Genomic DNA, 23,475 nt, shown 5'->3' with positions numbered 1-23,475 from the left:
GACTGCTATCGCATCACTTGATAGTGTTGATTGTGATTTTATGGACACATAACTACTGTGTGCCAGCAGGGCTCTACCATAGTAATGTTCTTTGATTCTCAATCAAGGACACATTTGAGGTGCAGAAATACACTGTGTGTGCCTGCAGAAAGATGGCTTGTTCCATCAGCATTTCAAAACTCTGACCATCCGGTCAGTCATGGCCCTGAGAAGCCAAAATAGCCATCATAGACACATATAATAGTGCAGATTACCATAACCTCTGTATCCTTATAACTTTCTCTTAGAGAATAAAAGTCTGCCTATATTATAAACACTGAATCTTAAGTCGATGTTTCACCAGATACTAATGCAACTTCAAGAATATCAATTAAATTAATCTCAATTTGTTTTCCAGGGTGAGAGAGGCCCACCCGGTCTTACTGGAAATCGAGGAAATATGGGATGTCAAGGTCCCAGAGGTTTCAAGGCAAGACTGTGTTCCATGTAAATTCGTATGCATCAATAATTTAAATATTCCTACATTTATTATTGCAATTTAACAATCAAACTAATTTGTTTCAGGGGAGAAATGGCTATCCAGGAGAGATGGTAAGCAAACATTATTTATACTTAATATCCAATATCCTTCCAATATTTTGCTCAGTTTGATATTTGTAATTTTAATGAGTACCCTATCATTTTTATTCTAACAGGGTTCTGAAGGGGAGCAAGCTATTGATGGAATAAATGGAGAGGAGGTAAACATTTATGATTTTTTTCAAAAACGCTATTTTCAAATGCGTTTCAAATATTGATACAATATTGTTCTGTTTCAGGGAACAGTTGGGATTGTTGGAATGCCTGGTGAAAAAGGAATCGATGGAGATAGGGTAAAGCTTTTATTATCAATTTATACAAATCACATTATGAGCCCAATAAATATGCATTCACTACAACTTTCCACAATTGTTTTGCCTAACGTGTCAAATAGTCCTACAAATGCACAAGCAAAGTGCTTTGAGCCATTCTCAACTATATCACATTTTTATAAATATATTTTATATCAAATTTATAAGTACAGTATCAAATGCAAAGATTGTCACACCCACCCCCATATTGGAGTGTCAGGCTAGACTGTGAGTTCAAAGTCCTGATGTGGGTTTTGAACCCACAAGACTGAGTAATAATTTACTGTAAAATGTAGTGACTATGTATTTTTTTCTAGGCAAATGTAAACTGTGTCTGAAGTTAACTTTAGCAGTGATTAATCATGAAATGAATTATATTCCGGAATGTAAACAGTTCAGTTTAGAATATTTTTTAAGTGCAATAGTGTACAATCGTATCCGTATACAATGTGGGTGCACCACAAACCCAAGTATGCTTGTAGTGCAGTATGTTTCCAGCACTAACTGGCCAGCTCTCTGCATAGAGCACGCAAACACAGAAAACTTCTGGCATCAGTGGATTCTCAGCAAATGCTGGAAACACTCAAAAGAGAGTGTTTGTTAGCTTCTTGTGTGTCGTTCAGTTTGCTGATATTGTCAGAGACTTGACGCCATGGAAACGCTGACCAGTGGTCACTGTAATGTACACTATAAGAAGACAGGGTCGGATTTTATAGACCTAACCACCATGCTAATTGGGTTCGACTATAGCTTGTTACACTGGCAATTGCAATTTTACTATAGATATTTCACTGAGTGAAACACACAAATTCTGAAGTGCCTCAGCCTACAAGTGATATATGAAATTAGAGAAAGGATGATTGCTGTCTAATACCAATCGGATATTCAATGCTTGTCTGTCAGCCATTCATCCTATTGTTTTGAGTTCATTGTTCAATTAGAAGTTTTTTTACTTACAAATATTTACAAAGAATGTACAGGACAAAAGCAGGCCATTCAGCCCAACCAGTCCAGCAGGTGGTTATACTGCACATGAGTCGAGGTTTTCTGCATGTCCCACTCCCCTCCATATCACTTCATGTTCCTCCCTCCCATATTAGTTTAAATGCTCTGCTGTAGCCCTGGTTATTTTGCCAGCTAGGACATTGGTGCTAACTTTGTTTAGGTGTAGACCATCCACTCCGTACAGCTCATTCCCGCTTCAGAATTTGTCTCAATGTCCTTTTTTTTTGGTCAGCCGGGTGTCTGACACATGCAGAAACCTATCACCATGTTTAAGAGTATCCAAACCAAACTGAGATTTCCATGAATCCCACCTACACTCCGAGATTCCAGAGATAGATTGTTTGAATAGAATGCACACTCTATCCCTGGAGTGATGCATCTCGCTTATCTTATTTTGGAAAGTATTAGGCGCAGGTTGGCAAGAGCCAAGATTTGGGGACTCCACAATATGGGTTAAAGTCTAACCAGCTAAAACCGTATAGCTTGCCAAATGGCTGTTCCTCCCTCTCCAAAATATTCTGTCCCTGCACAGTTATATCCCTTATGGTGGGAAAGCAAAAGACCATTCAGAACTCAGGGTTTCAGCATCAGAAATGCTCCTATCATTACTGAATTCCTGTCCTTCACTTCCTTACCCACAGCAGACACTTGCTGCAAGGTGGCATGCTATTGCTCATGGTTCTGTTTTGTTGAGGTGTTGTCCTTGTCACAGGTATGTGATGCCTGATACCTGTTTGTCAGGACAATATCTCCAGTGGATCTCTGCACTGTCTCCACCCTTCTGACCTCCGTGAACGGTTACCCACTTCCCTTCTTCACTGTGTCTGCTTGCCTTTGGGGTGGACTGTGTGATCCAGGAACCCCCTCAACATCACGAATGTCACAAATGTCCCCAGTATGTCACAAATGTCCCCAGTATGTCACAAATGTCCCCAGTATGTCACAAATGTCCCCAGTATGTCATGAATGTCCCCAGTATGTCACAAATGTCCACAGTATGTCATGAATGTTCCCAGCTTGAGGAGCTCAGCTTGAGGAGCAGCCAATTTAACACATTTAAATTATAGACGTTAGGACTACAATTTGTCTGAGTAATGGAGTGATGTGGGAGATTCTGTCCTCTTCGAGTGCTGGGGACAACTGCATGTATCTTAAGTGTGTTAAATTGGTTGCTCCTCAAGCTCAGCAACTTGAGAGCACTCAATTTAACATACTTAATAATATGTACAGTTGTCCCTGGCACTCAAAGAGGCCAGAATCTCCCACATCACTCCATTACTCTGACAAATTGTAGTCTTAAAGTCTCTTCAGCCCTAACTCTCAGCAGACCAACTCTCATCGCTCTGCTTGAAGTCCACTCTGCTTAATTGGCGATACCCGGACAGGGTGAAATGTTAGGCAAGTTTCCTTACGCCACACGCCTCTGTTTACCTAGCAGTAAGTAGGAACTCAGTTGTTAGTCAATTGGCAGATCGCTTTCCGGGAGGATAATAATTCCTTAAATAAAATTACAATAATTTGATAACTCAAACAATGATTATTTGTGGGACCCTGCTGTACGCAAATGGCTGCCATGTTTCGCCCACAAAACACAATTAATCCATTTTAAGGTATATTCTGCGAAGCGTTTTGAGAAGTCTCAACAATGTTATGAGGCGCTATATCAAATCTAAGGATTATTATTGTTATTATTGGCAACAATTATTGTAAAATCAAACAGTGAAATTATTTACCATAGCCACAGTGTTCATTAGAGTTTGACACCAACTGTAGAAATACTGTCACAGATTTTTCGAGGAAATAATACTTTTTATTGGTAAATTATAGGGAAAGAAAGGGCCGAAGGGAGATCATGGAGAACGCGGTGAACTTGGCTTGCGTGGTGACCCTGTAAGTAAAGCACACTTATCTGTCTGTGGATGAAGGAAATACTTAAATGGGTGATCACTGGGAAATGGGAAATTAGAAACCAGATAAAGCCACGTGCCCCATAGAGCCTGCTCTGCTATAGTCTCTGGTATGTATTGCTCACATTGCCACAACTCTTTTAATCCCACATTTTCTTTTTATCCGAAAGTATTATGGATGTACTCTCTTTCAAACGCAGTCTATGCTGACATTCGAGTGCAGTGCTTGGGGGAAGTGTGGGGGGGTGGCTTAGATTGTTGGAGGTGACGCCTTGTGAGCGAGTCCTTAAACCAGTGGTGGCTGGTGAACTTTTTGACAGATGAGGCAATTTATGAGTTTACCTAACCAAACTACCTGGTTCCCATAGCAACAGATACTTCACGCGTGCGCAATGTCTATAGTCGACAGTTATACCCAGCCCAGCTCGCTCACCGTTTCCGCTGATCTCACGCCAAGCCTGCTTTCCCATGCTCGCAGTAGACCCGCTGATCTCAATCTGCTCCGCTTCTCCACTGGTCTCTCAGTGCTCCCTGCGAGATCTCACTTGCTTTACCTGCCAAGCCACCACAGCCTTAAACCAATACCCGTCTGCCTGTTTAGGTGAATGTCAAAGATTCCATGGCACTATTTAAAGACAACAAATTACATTTGTATGGTACCCTTCACGTCGGGATTTGGACCCGAGCAGGGGATTGGCATCAGGAGGGGTGGAGGGTAGGGATGGTAGTGGTAGGAGGGTGGTCGAAGGCGTGGTCAAAGATGAGGGTCTTGAGACGTGCGTTGAAGGAAGGGAGGGAGCAATGAGAAAGGGTTGTGGGAAACAAACAAAGAAGGGAGATTTTCCGATGTTCTGGCCAACGATCCTCCAAATAAAATTGGCCATTTACTTCAAAGCTGTGGGACATTAAGCACACATGGGCTGCTGCATTCACTACATTACACAGTTAAATCCTATGAAGGGCTATGAGACGTTGCGATGGTATGATGAGGTGCTACACCAAGTGCAAGAATTACTCTTATTAAATCCCTCAACTAATTTCTCAGCTGTGTCTTTATGGAACACTGTATTCCACATTCTTATTACTCTTTGTATGCTTCAAATACTTTGTAATATCACAGATGTATGTGGCAGTCTGCCCTTGACTGTAGAAGGTATGCATTAAGATCATCCTATGTCTGATGCTATCCAATATATGCAAACATGTCTTGTTTGAAACTGAGCAGAGAGTCTACAGAATAGATAAAAGGTTCTATACTTGTGAGATTCTAAGACAACTATCTGAAATGAAATCCAGTTTTTGATCAAAGGATTATTTTGAGAATCAATGCCAATTGTCAATTTAATTGGATCACTCACTGTATATCATTACAAATTTTTAAAACATCATATTTTCTCTTTAAGGGAATATTTGGCAGCAGTAATAATGTCACAGGCCCTAAGGGTGTGGAAGGAGTCCCAGGTCCACAGGTATGTATTTATCACAAACTTTATGCTCAAATGTATTTGTGTAGCAACGTGTTGCTCTCTGTAAATTGTGCGATTGGGAAAACAGTGCTATTAGTTTCAACTGTAGTTTACAACACAACAACAACAGCAAAATTACATTTGTATAGTGCCTTTCACGTCGGGAGGACATCCCAAGGCGCTGGACAGTCAGAGTTTCAGACCCGAGCTGGGGATCAGGATCAGGGAGGGTGGAGGGCAGGGGGCGAAGAGGGAGATTGAAAGCACAGTCGAAGAGGAAGATCTTGAGATGGGTCTTGAAGGAGTCAAGGAAGGGGCGAGGTGGAGGGACTGCGGGACGGAGTTCCAGAGGGTGGGAGCAGAGTGGGAGCCTAGTGGGATGAGCGAGGTGAGGGACGTGAAGCAGGCTGGAGCACACTAAGCAGAGGGAGCGAGCAGGATGGTAGGAGGTTAGGAGGTCGCAGAGGTAGGTGGAGCAAGACTATGGAGGGCTTTGAAGGTGAGGACCGGGATCTTGAACTGTATCCTCTGTCTGATGGGAAGCCAGTAGAGTCAGGCGAGGATGCGGGTGAAAGGGTCAAGGACCATGGTGCGGAAGAGGGCACGGTTTGCAAAGTTTTGGATGATCTGCAACCTATGGAGGGAGGTTGGAGAGGCTGACAAGCAAGCAGTTTGCATAGTCAAAGCTCGATGTAATGAAAGCATGTATGAGAATTTTGGCAGCCTATGGTATGAGAAAGTGGCGGAGCCGGTTGATGTTGCAGATTTGGGAGAAGGCAGAGCGGGTCATGGCACAGATGTGGGGTAGAAAGAATAGTTGAGAGTCAAACAATATGCCAATGTTCTGGACTGGCTTAGTAAGGTGGAGTGTGCATCCATGTATGGTGATGCTGTCAGTGCCTGAGGTGTGGAGTTGCTGAGGGGAACCAAACAGGAGAGCCTCGGTCTTGTTGACGTTCAACTGAAGAAAATTAACTCTCATCTAGGACTTGATGTCTAACAGATAGTCTGTCAGGACAGCAGTGATCCTGGAGTCAAGGGTGGAGGCAGAGAGGTACAGTTGGGTGTCATTCGCATACATGTGGAAGTTGCCCCTATGTCAAGAGGGAGCATATACAGCAACAACAACAACAAAATTACATTTATAGAGCTCCTTTCATGTCGGGAGGATGTCCCAAAGCACTGAACAGTCAGATGTCAATATAGATATTTAAGAGGAGGGGACCAAGGACAGAGCCCTGGGGAATGTCACACAAGACGGTGTGGGGGCTAGAGGAGAAACCGTTTGTGGAGTTCCAGTAACTTGCAAAGGAAAATGAGGTTGGAGATGGGGCGGTAGTTTGAGAGTAGAGATGGGTCCAAGGAGGATTTTTTAAGGATAGGAGTGATGATGGCTATTTTTAATGGGATGGGAATAGTTGTGGACAGGGAGAGGTTTATGATGTCTGTGAGATGAGGGGCAAGGAGGTGGAGCTGGAGCTGGGAGGTAAGAAGAGGGGTAGGGATAAGGTCGAGGAAGCAGGTGGTCGGTTTCATTCTGGTTACAGTGGTGATGAAAGAGTAGTGGCAGACAGGTTCAAAGGTGTGGAGGGAGGAATGGGTAGGGGCCAGGGTGGGAGGGGCAGATGGGGAGGGTATAGGAGATGGAAGGGCAGAGGCAGCTGAGCGGATCCCCTTGATTTGGGATTCAAGGAAGTCCAGCATTGCCTCACGGTTGCATTGGAGGTGAGGATGGGCGAGGTGTGTGAGGGTGGGCGGAGGAGCTGGTTGGTGATGAAGAAGAGGAGCCTGGGGTTGTCCTTAGCCTCCAAGATTGTCTTGGAGTAGAACGCTGATTTAGTGGAGGCAAGGACAGAGCAGTAAGATTTGATAAGGTCCTGCCGGATCTGCCGATGGACCATTAAGTTTGATTTAAGAGAGGTGCGGCACGCAGCTGTGCATTAAGGAAGCGGAGGTGGCTGGTGTACCATGGTGACTTACATGAATAGGAGACAATTTGGGAAGAGAGGGGAGCAAAAGAATTGAGAGTGGTGAAGAGGGAGCTGTGGAGAAGAGTGACCGAGGAGGATAGGTCATTGTGGGAGAAAGCCCAGGGGGGGAGGAGTTCAGATGACTCCAAGGCAGCCAAGAGGGAGATTTTTTTCCAGGGGTGGTAGGAGATGGAGGTGGGCTGGATGGCAATGGGGAGAGGGATTGAGGAGTTAAGGGAGATGAAGTGATGGTGCGGGATCGGTTTTTCGATGATGGTGAGGTCCGAGATGGTGAGGCCCCAAGTGATCACCAGGTCGAGGGGGTGACCGCAGACATGGGTGGAGGAGTGGATGTGGAAGGAGAGGTTGAGGGAGGAGATAAGGGAGGAGGAGTCAGCAGAGGAAGAGAAGGAGGGGGTGAAGTGAAGGTTGAAGTCACCTAGGATGAGGAGGCGTTCGGAACAGAGGGAGAGGGAAGATAGGAGGGTGAAGATGTCAGGGATGAAGGTGGGGGAGGGCTCCGGGAGGGGGATGGGGCGATAGATCAGGAGAATTTTGAGGGAAAGGTTGGCGGGGTGATAAAGGATAAGGTGCTCAAAGGAGGGGAAGGTTCCAGAGGAGTAAGGGGATAGGCCGAGATGAGAGCCACCCTGCCACCATGGCGGTTAGGTCGAGGGGTGATGGAAGTTGTAGCTGGGTGGTGTGGCCTCTGTCAGGAGGAAGGTGTCGTCTGGAGTGATCCAGGTTTTAGTGAGGGCGAGAATGCTGATGTTTTCATCGACGAAGTCTGGAATGATGAGTGTTTTGTTGGAGTGGGAGCGGACATTATGTAGACTGATGCGGAGGAGACGATTGGTGGTGGAATGTGGGGGGTGATGTGGGGGATGGGGAGGACTGACAGGGAGGGTAGAGATGTGGATGAGGAAGGAGAGGTTGGCCAGGACCAATGGGCCTTGCGGTGAGAATGGGGGATAGGGCAGTCAGAGTGGCTGCTGATGGAGGATTCGTAGGCTGGAGCAGAGGGAGGCTGTGGGATGGTCGAGCAGGGATAGGAGTCGGGGAGGGTGGTGGGAGAGGAGGACCGAGCGAGAGTAATGGAGGCTAGAGGACAGAGGTGGGAGCATTATGGGGAAGCAGCTCGGGTTGGTGGCGACAGCCAAAATGCATATGTCGAGACTAAGAGAAAACGGTGGGGGGTTGGAGGTCAGCGAGGCATGGTCAGTCCGCTTGCATCGGTCATCGTGGGGAGAGGGGACAGTGTTATAGTCGCAGGGAGTCCAGGCTGAGAGATTCAGAGGTGGCCGGCTAACCAGACTGTTTATAAAGAAAGAGGGCTTATCATGAGGAGATGGGATTGGGGCTTGAGATCAACCAAAAAAGAATAATTGTGCTTTTTTCTTGATCTTCCTAAAATCCCCTGTGCTCATATGATTCAGTATTACTCCATCACACATATCTCCATACTTTGTAGGTCTTAGTGACAGCTATGAATTTGAGCATGGATCTAAGTTGCAATTGTCATGGCATCTTTATATCAAAATATGGTACAATAAAAGTATATATGGTTAGAGTTGGAAGCCAATTTGAAGTATTATTTACTGTAAATTAATGAGATATCATCTGATCAGTATGATAGATAAAATATATAGCCTGTACTAATAAGTTTGTTTGCATCTTTCAGTAAACTAAACAGAAGGTACCAAAGATAATACAGAAATTTTCTTTTGCAGGGTAATCCAGGAAAAGAAGGCATTCAAGGAGAAACTGGAAGTTTTGGAAACATTGTAAGAATCACTGTAACATTTAATCAGATACTGTATAATACAACTAATTTCTGCAGTTTACGATATTTTCTAATGTTCTTAATTTTAAAATCCAATCAGGTCAACCAAATCCATATTCAAAAATGATTGTTCAGTATCGCAATGATAATTTTCTGAAATATCTGTATGCCATGCTGGAAAACATTGTTGGGAAACGTTTGATAATTATTCAAATTGATAATCTATAATCCACAAAGATTTCCCTCGTATCCAACACAGGACAAATAATTCCTTTAATCTGTTCACTTTGTACAGGGTCCACAAGGCCACAGAGGATTGCAAGGTCCAAAGGTGAATGTTACGTTACTTTTAATTGTAATGCTTGCATTTGATATAGCACTTTTCACATCGAGAAGCTGTCAAGGTGCTTCACAGCATTTACTGTACAGTGTAGCCACTGTATTTTGTGGGAAAACAAGGCAGCCAACTTGGGTACAGCAATACCCCACAAAATGTTATGTTTTATGGCCAGAACGCACTGCTATTTGGCATTGTACATCTTTGGTCTGTAGTGAATAGTGATTAAAAAAAAGTTGAGCATTTTCTAATGCAAATCTAAATTCAGTAGTCAGTTGTTGGATGAACTCCATTTACAGGCTTCACTACCCTTCTGTCATGCACTAAGCTACTCTGTTTCAACAGTCCGAAGCTTCCACAACTGATCACGTCAACCTCTGCTACAGTTAAATGCTCTGAGATGCTACACCATGTGAAGGGGGCTACATAAATGCAAGATATTATTGTTGTTGTTTGAATACATATTATGCCCTGGGATGTCCTCCCGATGTGAGAGGAGCTATACAAATATAATGTTGTTGATGTTGTTGCCGAGAGCGGTAGATGAGGGAAAATCCATATTGGTCTTCAAGAGGGAACAAGATACGCATCTGGCCCGGGGGATGATTTAATCCGACCCAATACCAACCATTTTCAACATCGGGCTGCCTGCTCCCTTCCTGCCTAGCAAACCATCCTCACATTACAGCATCCCAACACATGAGGAGTGGAAGTACTGTTGCCAGTTGCTGCAGTGTGTCAGGAAGTCCCTTCCAAGCTGAGGGGATGGCAAGCTTATCTTCTTACCAACCACATCCTCCCACCTGCAGGCTCTGGCTGCTGCCAGATAGTGAGCCATCCCCCACCACTGGGAGACCGGTCGTTCCTGCTGCCAGATCGTGATCCGCACAGTTGATTCAAGGGGGGGCGGGGAGAGATATGGGGCAACCTGCCCTTGTCCCATATCCCTTGTTATGCTGAACCAACAAATATCTCTCCACCTCAGTCTGGAAAATGTGACTGGATCATCATCCACAGCCTTTTGGGCAGAGAGTTCCAGATTTCCACTATCTTTTAGGTAAAAAACTGCCTCCTGATTTCACTCATAAATGGCCTAGCTCTAATTTTAAGATTATACCCCCTTCTGGATTCCCCACTAGAGCAAATAGTTTATCTGTATCTACCCCATCGAATCCTTTTATTAGTTTAAAAATGTCAATCAGATCACCTCTCAACCATTTAAACTCAAGGGAATAGAGACCAAGTTTATGCAACTTGTCCTCATAATTTAACCCTTTAAACCGTAGTATTATTCTGTTGAATCTGCGCTGCACCCCCTCCAAAGCCAATATAACCTTCCTGAGGTGCGGTGCCCAAACTGAACGCAGTGCTCCAGACGGGGTAGGACTCGAGGCTCTATAAAATTTGAAGCATCATTTTCTCTCCTTTATATTCCAGCCCTCTTGAGATAAAGGCCAACAACCCATTAGCCTTTTTAATAATGTTTTGTACCCGTGAGCTTATTTTTAGTGATTTGTGTACGTGGACACCCAAATCCCTTTGCTCCTCCACAATTCTTAGTTTCTCACCATTTAGAAAATATTCTGTTTTGTTATTTTTGGATTCATAGTGGATGACCTTGAACTAACCCACATTGAATTCTATCTGCCAAGTTTTGCCCACTCACTTAATCTGTGCAAGTCCCTTTGTAACTTCCTGCTCCCATCTACACAACTTAAAAAGTTCCTCCTAACTTTCTGTCAGCTACAAATTTTGATATAAACCTCTCTATTTCTTCATCTAAGTCATATATAAAGGCCCCAGTAAAGACCCTTGGGGAACACCACTTGCCATGTCCTGTCAATCAGTGTATATTCCTTTTATCCCTACTCTCTGTTTCCTGCCTCCCAACCAATTTCCAAGCACATTGTAAGGTTAGCTCCAATTCCATGCACTTTCATTTTTGCTAATAACTTCTTGTGCTGAACCTTATCAAATGCCTTCTGAAAGTCCTTGTAGACGACATCCATAGACACCCTTTTATCCACTACGATAGTGACCTCCTCAAAAAATTCAATTAGATTTGTCAGACATGACCTACCCTTCACAAATCCATGCTGACTATTTTTAATTAGCTCATCCTTGTCCCAGAGCTCAGTCACTTTACCGTTTAATTTTGCAATCCAAGGGCACAATTCCTGAATGTGGAGAGCTTTAGAAAATTATGATTAATGCATCTGTAATTTCCTCCCCTATTTCTTTTAATACCCCGAGACAAAATCCATCAGGTCCTGAAGATTTGTCTATCTTTAGTCCCATTATTTTCTCCATTTTTAAAATTTATACTTAATCCATTTAGTACTTCTCTTTGGCTTATTTTTAGGTTCCCTTGTACCGCTGGTATTCTGTCCTCTTCCTTTACTGTGAAAACGGAAACAAAGTATTCATTCAAAAAGCGTACCGTTTCCTGATCGTCTATTAGTCTCACCTACATCTGTTTTTAATGGGCCCACATTCCCCTTTACCACTCTCTTTCTCTTAATATATTGATAAAACTTTTACTGTTGCCCTTGATATCCCTTGCAAGTTCTTTTTCTCATTCCCTTTTTGCACCTCTTATTATTTTCATTGTATCTCTTTGGTGCTTTTTATAAGTCTCCCAGTCCATTGGATTTTCATTTTCTTGCATTAGTGTAAGCCTTTGCTTTCAAGTTTGCTGTCTCTTCCCTCATTTGTCGACCATCCCAAGTGTTGAACTATCCCAAGTGGAGCTTTTGTGTTTTAGGGGTATGTACTGGTTTTGTATTGTACCAAATCTGCTTGAGTACTTCCCACTGTATGTCTGTGGGTTTACCCATTAACAGTTCAGCCCAGTTTACCATAGTTAATTGATTTCTCCTCCCTTCGAAGTTTGCTTTACTTAAATTTAAAATCGTGGTTTGCGACTCTCCTTTCTCCCTCTCAAACCTTATGTTAAATTGTCACTATTTGTAAGATGTTCCCTTATAGTCAGATTATTAAGTAATTTTGGTTTGTTACTCATCACCAAATCTAGTATGGCATGTTCCCTTGTCGATGCTAAAATGTATTGTTCCAGAAATCTGTCCTGAATACATTCCATAAATTGGTTATCTTTCCTACTTAAGCTGTTCCCAGTCTGTGAAAATTAAACCCATTTATAACCCATTATAACCACATTGCTTTTGCTGCATGCTTCCCTGATCTCCACAGACCCTGTCTCCCACCAGTCTTGCCTCCTTTGCTGTTCCTTAATTCTACCCATAGTGTTTCCACAGCCTGATCCCCCTCACTGAAATCCTTTCTTTCTACTGCTGTAATTTTGTCAATATTGCTACACCTCCTCCTTTCCCAATTTCCATGTCCTTTCCAGAGATTTTATAGCCTGAAATATTTAGTTCCCAATCATGCCCAACTTGTAGCCAGGTCTCTGTAATAGCTACTACATCATAACCTTTAAGCTAAATGTGTACTTCTAAGTTATCTTATTTCTTATGCTACGTACATTTGTATACAGAACACTTACTTGGGTAACTGTCCTCCCCCTGCCTATATGCCCTGACGGTGTTTTTCTCACACTTTTTGGCATGTCATACTTTTTATTTCCTGTAACCCTTTTTCTTCTCGGAGTATGTATGTTTTCTTTATCACTTTTTGTGCTCTGACCTTTGCTTTTATCCATCCTTATCTTTAGTTTACTGTTATTTCTACCCTGCACCCAACCCCATCTTTTACTGGTTTAAAGCCTTTTCTACAGTTCCATTTATCCTTTCCACTAGGACTTTGGTCCCAGCCCAGTTCAGGTGTAACCCATCCCAGCAGTACAGCTGCTTCTTGTCCCAGTACTATTACCTGGGTGCCAGAAAATGGAACTCCTCCATCCCACACCACTCTTTCAACTGCTCATTTATGTTTCTGATCTGTTTATCCCTCTGCCAATTTGCATGTGGCTCAGGTAGTAACCCAGAGATTACCAATCTCAATGTCCTGTTATTTAATTTAGCTGTTAGCTTCTGATACTCCCTTAGCAGGACCCCTTTCCTGTTCTTTCCTATGTTGTTGGTTCTGCGTCTAATAGTTTCTGGAATTAGGTAAGCAGGATGCATCTCTCCGGGAGAGAGTGTGAATTCCATTCCAACAATCCATCTCTGGGATTTCCATGTGTAGGTGGGATTCATGGAAATCTCATCTTGGTTTGGATACTCTTCAGGAGTGGGAGTGTCTCTAACCTGCAGTGCAACTCAAAGACTCTGAGCCAGAGTGACTCAAGACAATTCCCATAGATGTGATCATCTGGGACAGTCTCACTGCCCACAATTTCCCCACATTCTGCAGTCTTGACACAGTCCCTGTGCTGCCATTTTCTATTCTTTATTTAATTTTTTTTTACAGCACTTATTTATTTTCTATTTTTATTTATTGACTTTTATTTACTTAACGCTACTGGTTAGGATTTATGCCCTTGCTTTTTATTTATTATTTTAGTTTAGTTGTTTAGTAGCCCTTTAAGGGGCTCCAACCTGCTCCATGTTTCCCATTCAACCCTTAGTTCCTTCGCCTTGCTCCCTCCCTTGTCTGTTTCAAGACCGATCTCAAGACACTCCTCACCGACTGCATATGGCCACCCTCCTATCCCTACCCTGCCTGCCCTCCACACTCCTGATCCTAACACCCTGCTTGGGTCCAAATCCCTGACTGTCCAGTGCCTTGGAACGTCCTCCTGACATGAAAGGCGCTTTACAAATGTAATTTGTTATTGTTAATTTATTATACTGTTAAATATTCGAGTGTAAATAAGTAATTTATCGGCTTTCCTTTGTCGGTTACTCTACTTAGCACCTCCTTAACCCCAGGAACTTCACCGTTGGTTTAGTCGGGAGATTTGACAATAGCTCCTCTGGGCCTAGCCCAGCCGTTACCCAGTCTCCCGTACCTGACTTCACTCACCGATCGCCCGCCGGCCTCGAAAAAGGCTCCTGCGCTGCGTTCTCTCACTGTTCCTGCTCCTCATGTACCCCAGACCCTCCGTTATCTTAGCCCCTCACTGACTCCGCTCACGTCTGTCCACACAACCACAGCAAATTCCAGCTTGCTTCATATCCCCCCAGCTACATCTGCCCCACCATTGCTATTTTGCCCCGGATCTTTGAAGCTCCTTTCTTGGAGGCCCTCAAACTCGCTCCTTCCTTCCATCCTTCCTTCTGCTCTTTCAAGGCACATCAAGACCTAACACTTGGACAGCGCTTTTGGTAACCTTTTCCCCATTCGACCCCACCCAATCTCCCTCGGCTCCCACCCCCAGCTCAGATGTCCAGCCAGCAGTGTTGAGTGCTTTGAGACGTCCTTCCGACGTGAAAAGGTGCTATGTAAATGTTTTGCTGTGTTTATGTTGCACTCTAATATTTTTAACATTGTTTGCGTTTCTCTCTTCATAGTCCTTTACTTTGCCTTGCTTTTGTTTTTAATTCTATGTTGTCAGTGTTTCATTTCCTCTTATTGCTCTTTCTTTGTCTTTTCTCTGCCCCTCTTCTGTTTCTCTCTGCTCCTTCTTCCAAATTTCTATATTTCCTCATCTATCCATGTGCTTTATTTTCTTTCATTGCTCCAATCACCACTGTCCCACCTTGAGACAACTCTGCAGGCTGAGTGTATGTTTTGCATATCTACTTCTTTTTGTACCTCAATTTTGCTCGTAACTTTTACAACCTTCATTTCTGAACAGCATGCGTAGCTGTCCTTTTAATCTTGATCAACTGGCCCTCTTAGAGCCAAACATTTGTTTTCTTTGAAACTGCTTCTTATCTTTTTCTTGTTTATGCAATATGCCTGTCCCTCTTTTGTCCATTTATTCTTTAATGTCCAGTGTCTCCTGATTTTATTCGGAATTGGATGTCCTCCCAACGTGAAAGGCGTTTCACAAATATAATTTGTTGTCGTTGCCAACAGTAATTAGTTAAACAATCATTTTTCAGCTCTTGCTTAGCACATTCTTAGTCTGTGCCAATTAAAAGCGGGCCTATGTTAAGAAATACTGCAAATTTTACTTTTCTATCAAGCAGAAGTGTTGTTACTATTATTACCAAGCAGTACGTTATAGCAGAGAAAGAGGCCATTCAGTCCATCAAAATGGCACTGTTTTTTGTCCACCTGAGCCACCCAGCCTAAATGTTTGCTCTTCATATCCTTTAATATTTCTCATTCTCAAGTGTGTCTATTTCCCTTTTAAAATAATTCATGGACTCTGCCTCAACTATGGCCGTGGCTGCAAATTCCACATTCCAACCATGCTGCCAACCAAATCATTTTTTCAGTATTGTGATAAAGTGTATCCTGTTTGAGTTATAAAATGACATTAGTGTCTTGTTCTCAGGGAGAGAATGGCCAGCCTGGTGAAAGAGGCCGTAAAGGAGATCCAGGACCTCAAGGCCCAGCGGTAGGAACCAGCAATAAACAGTACCTATAAATGCCTGTGAACCCGCATTTTCCAAACTGATTTGGGCACACTCTGCTGTTCTGTAAAACAGTCACAAAATATTTCTCAGGAGGACAACTTTATCTCCAAGTAAAAAATAACACTAAGGTTTGGGGTGAAATTTGTCTAGCTATCACCACTCTATCCTGAATGGGTAGGGTGGGCCTAGCTGGACAAGCAACAGGAAGCTACCCAGACAATGGTAAGCTATGCGGTTTTAACTGCGTAGACTTCAGCAGTACCCCAACGCACAATCTGGGGTTCCAAGAGCCTTGGTTGCCACCATGCGCCAATACAACAAGAGTGCACATTTCATTCCAGACACAGAGAAATTTCCATGCATAGATGGAACCTTCCATCTGGTTTGGACACTCTTGACACAATTTACATTTATACGGAACCTTTCATGTTGGGAGGATATCCCAAATATATTCACAACAACATCCTTGCGCTTACATAGTGCCCTCAATGCAGGGTAGCATCTCCGAGCTCTTAAATAGTAGCGGAGCCTGACTCCGAACAGGGTGGGGGGGTGTGGGGGGACCATGAGTATGGTCGAAAAGGAAGGTTTTCAGGTGGAACTTGAAAAAGGGGAGAGAGGAGGTAAGGCAGAGGGATTGAGGGAGAGTATTCCAGAGTTTCAGGGCGTAGTGGCTGAAACCGTGACCTCCGATGGTGGGACGGAGGATGCAAGGGACGAGCAGGAGGCCGGTGCCAGTCAAGTGGAGGCGCTGGGTGGTGGATTTGGGAGTGAGGAGGTCGGAGAGGTAGGGAGGTGCCAGAGAGTGAAGGGATTTGAACACAAGTGTGAGGATCTGCAAGTCAATCCATTTGGTGATGTGGAGCCTGGCTAGAACTGGTGAGACGTGGGTACGGAATTTGGACAGGTCAGTATACAGGCAGCAGAGTTCTGAATGAGCTGAATTTTTTTGAATGGTGGAGCTGGGTAGACTAGTGAGGAGTGTGTTTGAATAATCCAGGCAGGAGGTGACAAACTCATGCACGAGGGTTTTGGCTGCATTTGGAGTAAGGTACGTTCGGAGGTGAGCAATGTAGTGGAGGTGGAGGAAGGCGGTCCTGGTCAGGGAATGGATGTGGGGGAGGAAGGATAGTTGGGGTTCGAACTGGGCGCCTAGATTGCGTGCTGGTTTGGTGAGTCTGAGGGAGAGCCCAGGGAGGTTGAGGAGTTCAGACCTGCAGGAGTGAAACCATTGATGGGTGCCAAAGAGTATGACTTCTATCTTGTCTACATTCAGCTGCAGCAAGTTTACACTCATCCAGGCCTTGACATCCACCAGACAAGCTGATACAACATTGGTGGACCTGAAGTTGGTACTGTAGGAGGCAAAGTAGATTTGTGTGTCATCCGCATACATGTGAAGGTTTGCACCGTGTGTGCAGATGACATCACCAAGAGGGAGCATATAGATGAAGAAAAGAAGGGGACCAAGGATGGAGCCCTGGGGTACCCCACAGGCGACTGAGTGGGAGCGGGACGAGAGACCATTTGCCGAGATGAAGTGGAGGCGGTTGGTTAAGTAGGACTCGAGCCATGCGAGCGCGGTCCCACTAAGGTGGATGAGGGAGGAGAGGTGGTGGAGAAGGATGGCGTGGTCCACTGTGTCGAATGCGGCAGAGAGATCCAGGAGGACGAGTAGGCAGAGGGATCTCTGGTCACAAAGAGTGAGGATGTCGTTTGTGACTTTGACAAGCGCTGTCTCTGTGCTGTAGGCAGAGCAAAAACCAGATTGCAGGGGTTCGAGGAGGCAGTGGAGGAAGAGGTGTGTCCGAAGTTGACCTGCAACAATGTGTTCCAGGACTTTAACAAGGAAGCGTAGGTTGGAAATGGGGTGGTAGTGTGAGAGATTAGTGTGATTGAGGGTGATTTTTTTGAGGAGGGGTGTGATGACAGCGGTTCCAACCTCCTGCATTCTTCCTTGTCCATTCCGCTCCACCCATCAACCATGCATTCAACCACTACGCTCCCAAACTATGGAACTCTCTCCCCCAATCCTTCTGCCTTTCCCCTTGTTGACCCCCTTAGATTCACACCTGAAGACCTTTCTCTTGGACTGTGTCTAATGTTGCCACCTTCCCTCTCCCAGACTCAGTATCGGCGTCCACCATTGTTAAACCCTCTGAGGCACTATCCTGCGTGAAAGGTGCTATACAAATACAAATTGTCATTGTAGTTTAGAAACACATGACTCTGACACTAAATTTAAATTGAGGGACTTGTAAATGGGAACCAATTTACCTAATTAACGTATTGAGATAAACATCTTTAGATCTGTGGATAATACATGCTCTCAAATTTTTGCAGTGGAAATTAGTACATTTAACGAACAACTTTTTCAAATTTACAAGCAATTTGTGAAACATGTTTGTTCTGTTATAGAACACAGAGGGACTCCCTGGACAGCAAGGCCCTAAAGGAGAACAAGGACCCAGAGGTGTGCAGGTTTGTAGTGCATTTAAATCTTGATAAACCACTTGGTTGCTGGATCATGCCTGTTGTACGTGACAGCACAGAAACTAGCCACTCAGCCCATTAATTCTGCACTGGTGTTTTTGTCCAAGTGAGCCACACAGTTTAATTGCACTGTCCTGCCCCTTGCTCATATTCTTTGATACTTCTCGCTTTCAAGCATGTCTAAATCCCTCTGGAATTTACCCCCTCTACCACTTTGTCTCACCCTTTATCTTTCAGTCTTCAAATCCTGCTTCAGATCCTACCTCTTTGAACATACCTAGGCCCTCTCCCCTTCTCCCTTTCCCCTGCTCAAAGTCCAACTCCTTCCTTGTAAAGTGCTGTGAGATGTTACCCTATGGGAAGACTGTTATATAAATGCAAGTTATGAATGCACTGACCAGAAACCACATCCCGTTACAAGGTGGGATGCTAACTATTTTGTTACAACAGAGTACTATTGTATATAAAATGCCTAATGGGATTAAATAAATCCAGAAGAATATTTTGAGGTACACGAGGGCATCAGGACAAGAAGTTACAGGTTGTGAAGAAAACGTTTAGATGCCTGGAGATATTTCTTGCCTAGAAGATAATTAACAGCTTGAGGCATTATTGGTACAGGTTGCTGAGGTCACATCTCTGGCTGCATGTAACAAACAGCTTGATGATCATAAATGCACTCATAGAAGCACATTTGAGACATGTCTTTTGAAAAATAGAAGAAAGAATTGGTAGGATACAGTATAAGAACACATGTTTACAATTGTCTGAAATATTTTGTTCAGTCGCACATCAAACATGATGTATTTGCTTTGGTTTGAAAATTGCAGAAATATCCTTATTTCCTATAGATTTCATTCTGTTTCACAGGAAATATATGGATAGAAAAATTAACCCATTATCTATTTAATAAAACTTGCCAGATATAGTTGGAATATCTTGCTTTTGTTTTCTTTATCCCACAGTTAATTATCTTGCACTTGTCCCCATTAAACAGCAGATGAGAGCATTCAGAAGTCTAAATCTAAAATCTGATTGCTTCCTTCATTATTATTTGCTGTACATCTTATTTCAGCGTCATCCAGAAACTGGGAGATTATGCTTGTATTTTATTGAAAGTAGTAAGTTCTCTAAATCCAACCCATGAATTTCTCTCTCTCATAACCTCCCTCCAATCTGAAAAGTTCCCATTTATTGTGGCGCTCTGGTTTCTGTTTGTTTGTTATATATACCATTGCCCAAACCGTAGCCATTAATAGCCTTAGTAAAATACAAATACTTATATTAACTGCATTACCCTTGTCCTATGTGTCAGTAGTATCTTTGGAAAATAAAGCATTTGGCTAATTTCCTGAATCCACATGGACGTCCTCCCAACGTGAAAAGCGCTAAATCAAATGCAAGGATTATTATTATTATTAATAAAAATCCTCACGTACATTCATTTGATATATTACAATGTTAGGCATAGATCCACTCAGTGTGAGTGCCTCATGCCCTTAGAGATTATTCACCCTCTTTGAAAGATGATCTTAAGCAAATTATTGATTTCTACACTTGCTGAGAATAGTTTAGTGAGAGAATAGAAACATTGAACATGCTAGGGCAGCTTTTAGCAGTAAATTTGCTTCCCCCCTCCCCCAAAAGGTTTTGTTTACATGATGTGTTTTATGTTGATGACCCAGATGCAGTCAACAACTTGTAGATAATGCAGTACTTTTCGATGTTGGTCCCAAGCCGGTTGATCTTATGCGATGTGAAGACCTGGAGCCATTTAGACTCCTTGCTCCCTTACAGCATGTTCACAAGATCCCAAGATTAGTCTGGATGAAGAAGGATCTTCACCCCATCTTATCTTATCCCTCCAGAACAGCCAGCTTTCCATCATAACATCAAGCTGTTTTTTTTAAATGAATGCAGTGTCCTGGCCGCAATCAGCCTTCCTAGAAATCTGTTCCAGTCATTAATTGCACCTGTGTAAAGAAAAACATCTTGGTATCTGTCCTGATATTGCCATTTAACCCTAAATCTATGTCATCTTCTACTGCTTGGTACATCCTAAAATATCGTTCTGGGTTGACTTTTTAAATCTCGTCTAAAATGTTATGCACATCTATGAGATCCTCTCTGAGTTGTCTTCTCTCAGAGTGAAGAGCTCTAGCTTGTCTATTCATTGTTCATAGCTCTTTTCTCTAATACTGGGGATCATATTCTTTGCTCATTTCCTGCACATCCAAGATATTTGAGACTGAACATGTCTAGCACTTCCCGATACCGAGTCCTCACTTTAACCTTTTAAGAACTGAAATATTGTTTTTGTTTACTGTACAATTGATTTTGCTTTCTGCATTCTAGCCCCCAAAATAGCTTTTTAACTGTAGATTTTTAGTATTAGAATTATGTTTTTGCTAATAACTGGCCAAGAAGGTTGAAGGCTCCCGAGGCTAATTTTTTTAAAAAAAACTATCCATTTCAAGCAGGCACAGTGCTGAGACTCCACAAAATGTTGCGCCATGAAGTGTTAATGAGATTTTTAATGTCATTCATTTGACAGGGTAGACTTGGGGCTCCAGGTCGCAAAGGGAGCAAAGGCAACGATGGAGGAAAAGGACCAAATGTAAGTGTTATCTTCTGCTATTTGTTTAACCCATTATAAGAAGGAATATATTTTTGAAATGACTTAATTTGCAGACTGCACCACTGTTGATGCCTCTCATATATTTGTGACGCGAAAAATTATTATTTTTATGACAAGTCTCAACTGTGGAATGTGGAAGTTTTTCTCAACTGAGCACACTATAGGTTCATCCTGGTTAATGCTTTTAGTCTAAACATTTTACAGGTTATTGACACTGTCTTTTCCACAATGTGTCCATTGCCAATTTATTCTTATTCTAAGTAAAATTGTTTCACAGGGTCAGTTTGGAGAACCTGGCAACAAGGGTGAGAGAGGACCACTGGACCTCGTGGATTAATGGTGAGCAAGGAAATGCAAGCCAGAAATGGTTTGTAAGGTTCGAGGGATCGAGAGTGATAAAGACAAAGTTGTTTAGGAATTCTTTGCTCTATACAAATGTAATTTGTTGTTGTTGAATGGTGGAAAACAGCACTTTGGGATTATTTGGGGCATCCAGAATGGCCTAGGAATAAAAACCACTCTGGGCTTGTGAGAGTGAGAGACGTTGGGTATGACAATGTTCGAACCACAGCTGTCGGTGAACTGTGAGGCCGGTTTTGTGCCATCTGTGCTCGACTGTACAGATTTGGGATTTAAGGGAGTGGAGGTGGCTGTTCTGCCAGGGAGAGTGGGTGGGTTTGGAGACAGTCCAAGATTTCAGGCAATGGAATTGAAGGTTCAGAAGATATAATTGTTTAGCAACTTGACAGCTGCATCAGGATCACTGCAGGAAGAAGGCCAGAGGAAGAACAGTTGTGAGGGACTTGTAGGTGGGGAAAAACTTTTTCCAAGGGAGGAAAAAAGATAATGGAAGGCTTGGAGGAGGGGAGGGGGATATAAGAGGAGAGGGAGATGAGGAAATGGGCAGAGCTGGCCTTGTCCATGATGGATAGATCTGAGATGTCAAGGCCATGAGTTGTGATGAGGTCGAGGGGTGGCCACGGTTATGGGTTGGGAGTTTATTTGGGGGATGAGCTTTAGGGAGGAGAAGAGGATTTGAGGTAAAGGTCGAAATCAGTGCTGTGGCCGAGGGATGAGAGGAGAGAAAAGATGTCTAAGAGGAGCGAGCCAGCTGGTTGGTTGGTGGAGGTAGTTGGGTGGGGGGGCGTTGGTAGACTAGGAGGATTTTGAAGGAGAGAAAGGAGGGATGATATAGCGTGAGGTACTCAAAGGATGTGAAGGAGCCAGTGGAATGGGCGAGTAGACCCTAGTTTTGGGAAAAGAGAGTTACCCCACCTCCATGTTAGTTGGGGCAGGGGGTAGGGGGTGGAAAGTGTAGGCAGGTGTGCAGGCTTCGATAAGGGGGACAGCATTACCAGGGGACACACAATATTTCATTTGTAATTTCTGACTTGTTTAGAGGCAAACGTAACATTTTGAGAGAGAATACTATTTTTCTGAATGTAAATGGATAGGCAGAAAACCTAATTCCAGACAGTCGAAGCAAAAGCAACCAGACCACAAAGTTAGAGTGAAACATTGAAGTGGATGACATACTTCTGAATTGCTTAAAGATGGGAAGTATTCCAAGGGACTGGAGAGTTGTGAATGTTGTGCCACTGTGCAAAAGTCCAGTAGCTCAGTGGTTAGAGCACTCCCGCACAGGTGAGAAACCTGGGTTCGATTCTGGCAGAGGGAAATCTTGCGCAAGTTTCCTTACTCCACACTCGACTACAGATTTGGGATTTAAGGGAGTGGAGGTGGCTGTTCTGCCAGGGAGAGTGGGTGGGTTTGGAGACAGTCCAAGATTTCAGGCAATGGAATTGAGTTTCCTTACTCCACACTTCTGATAATAATCTCTCAAGAAAAAAATAATAAATTGGTCATTTCAATCCATGACTGTTTGTGGGACACTGCTGTGCGCATTTGGCTACTGCGTTTCTGCCACAAATGTTCAGTCATTTACAGTGTATTCTGTGAAGCGCTTTGAGACGTCTAAAAGAACCATATGAAAATGATAAGTCAATTTGAGTTGAATGAGTATGGGGATAATTGTTATTTACTATCAAACTACATGTAAAGTAAAACTCGCATAAGCCGTATCTGACAAAACTGAATTTAAGGAATTATTACAAATGATTACAAATTTACTGTGATTCTGTTGAGAACCTGTTATTGGTATCTATTGCTATTTCAGTCCTCAAATTGCTAAATTTGTGCTGAGCTAAAACATTGCAGTTGATCCACACCAAAATATTTTATATGTTACTAAATACACTGTTATTTCTCACACAGGGCTTTGAAGGCAGGGCTGGTTATGGCCTTCCAGGATCGAAAGGAAAAAAGGTAACAAACCATTTTACTAGTTTATTGTATTTGTTTGTGAATGTAGAATCTTTTTTTGGGTGGTGTTGGGGTGGGGGGGGGGGGGGGGGGTCGAGGTTGTCAATGTTGTGCTCATCAATAGCATATTCCTGTTAAGCAATGGAACCGTTTCCCACATTAACTACCTATATAAGCCCTCCCATGACTGGGTAGAACCTTGATCTAATAGAATT

At 43.3% G+C, this 23,475-nt stretch overlaps 1 protein-coding gene across 1 annotated transcript in view; it reads left to right on the top strand.

The window, feature by feature from the left end:
• LOC103176329 (collagen alpha-6(VI) chain-like) overlaps nt 1-23,254 on the top strand; it is a 37,340-nt gene extending 14,086 nt beyond the window's left edge. The window contains exons 9-21 of the mRNA XM_042332299.1: nt 398-469; nt 565-591; nt 696-740; nt 819-872; nt 3,723-3,785; nt 5,206-5,271; nt 8,969-9,022; nt 9,317-9,352; nt 15,726-15,788; nt 18,226-18,288; nt 20,855-20,917; nt 21,216-21,277; nt 23,213-23,254. Coding sequence (XP_042188233.1) covers nt 398-469; nt 565-591; nt 696-740; nt 819-872; nt 3,723-3,785; nt 5,206-5,271; nt 8,969-9,022; nt 9,317-9,352; nt 15,726-15,788; nt 18,226-18,288; nt 20,855-20,917; nt 21,216-21,275 — 666 coding nt within the window. The 3' untranslated portion in view covers nt 21,276-21,277; nt 23,213-23,254. The remainder of the gene's footprint in view (nt 1-397; nt 470-564; nt 592-695; nt 741-818; nt 873-3,722; nt 3,786-5,205; nt 5,272-8,968; nt 9,023-9,316; nt 9,353-15,725; nt 15,789-18,225; nt 18,289-20,854; nt 20,918-21,215; nt 21,278-23,212) is intronic.
• Nucleotides 23,255-23,475: the final 221 nt, after the last annotated feature.

This window comes from Callorhinchus milii, unplaced genomic scaffold (genome assembly GCF_018977255.1).
Source record: "Callorhinchus milii isolate IMCB2004 unplaced genomic scaffold, IMCB_Cmil_1.0 Scaffold2, whole genome shotgun sequence".
Lineage (NCBI taxonomy): Eukaryota > Metazoa > Chordata > Chondrichthyes > Chimaeriformes > Callorhinchidae > Callorhinchus > Callorhinchus milii.
Note: the sequence above shows the minus strand (reverse complement) of the source record. Positions and strands in the feature narration are given on the sequence as shown.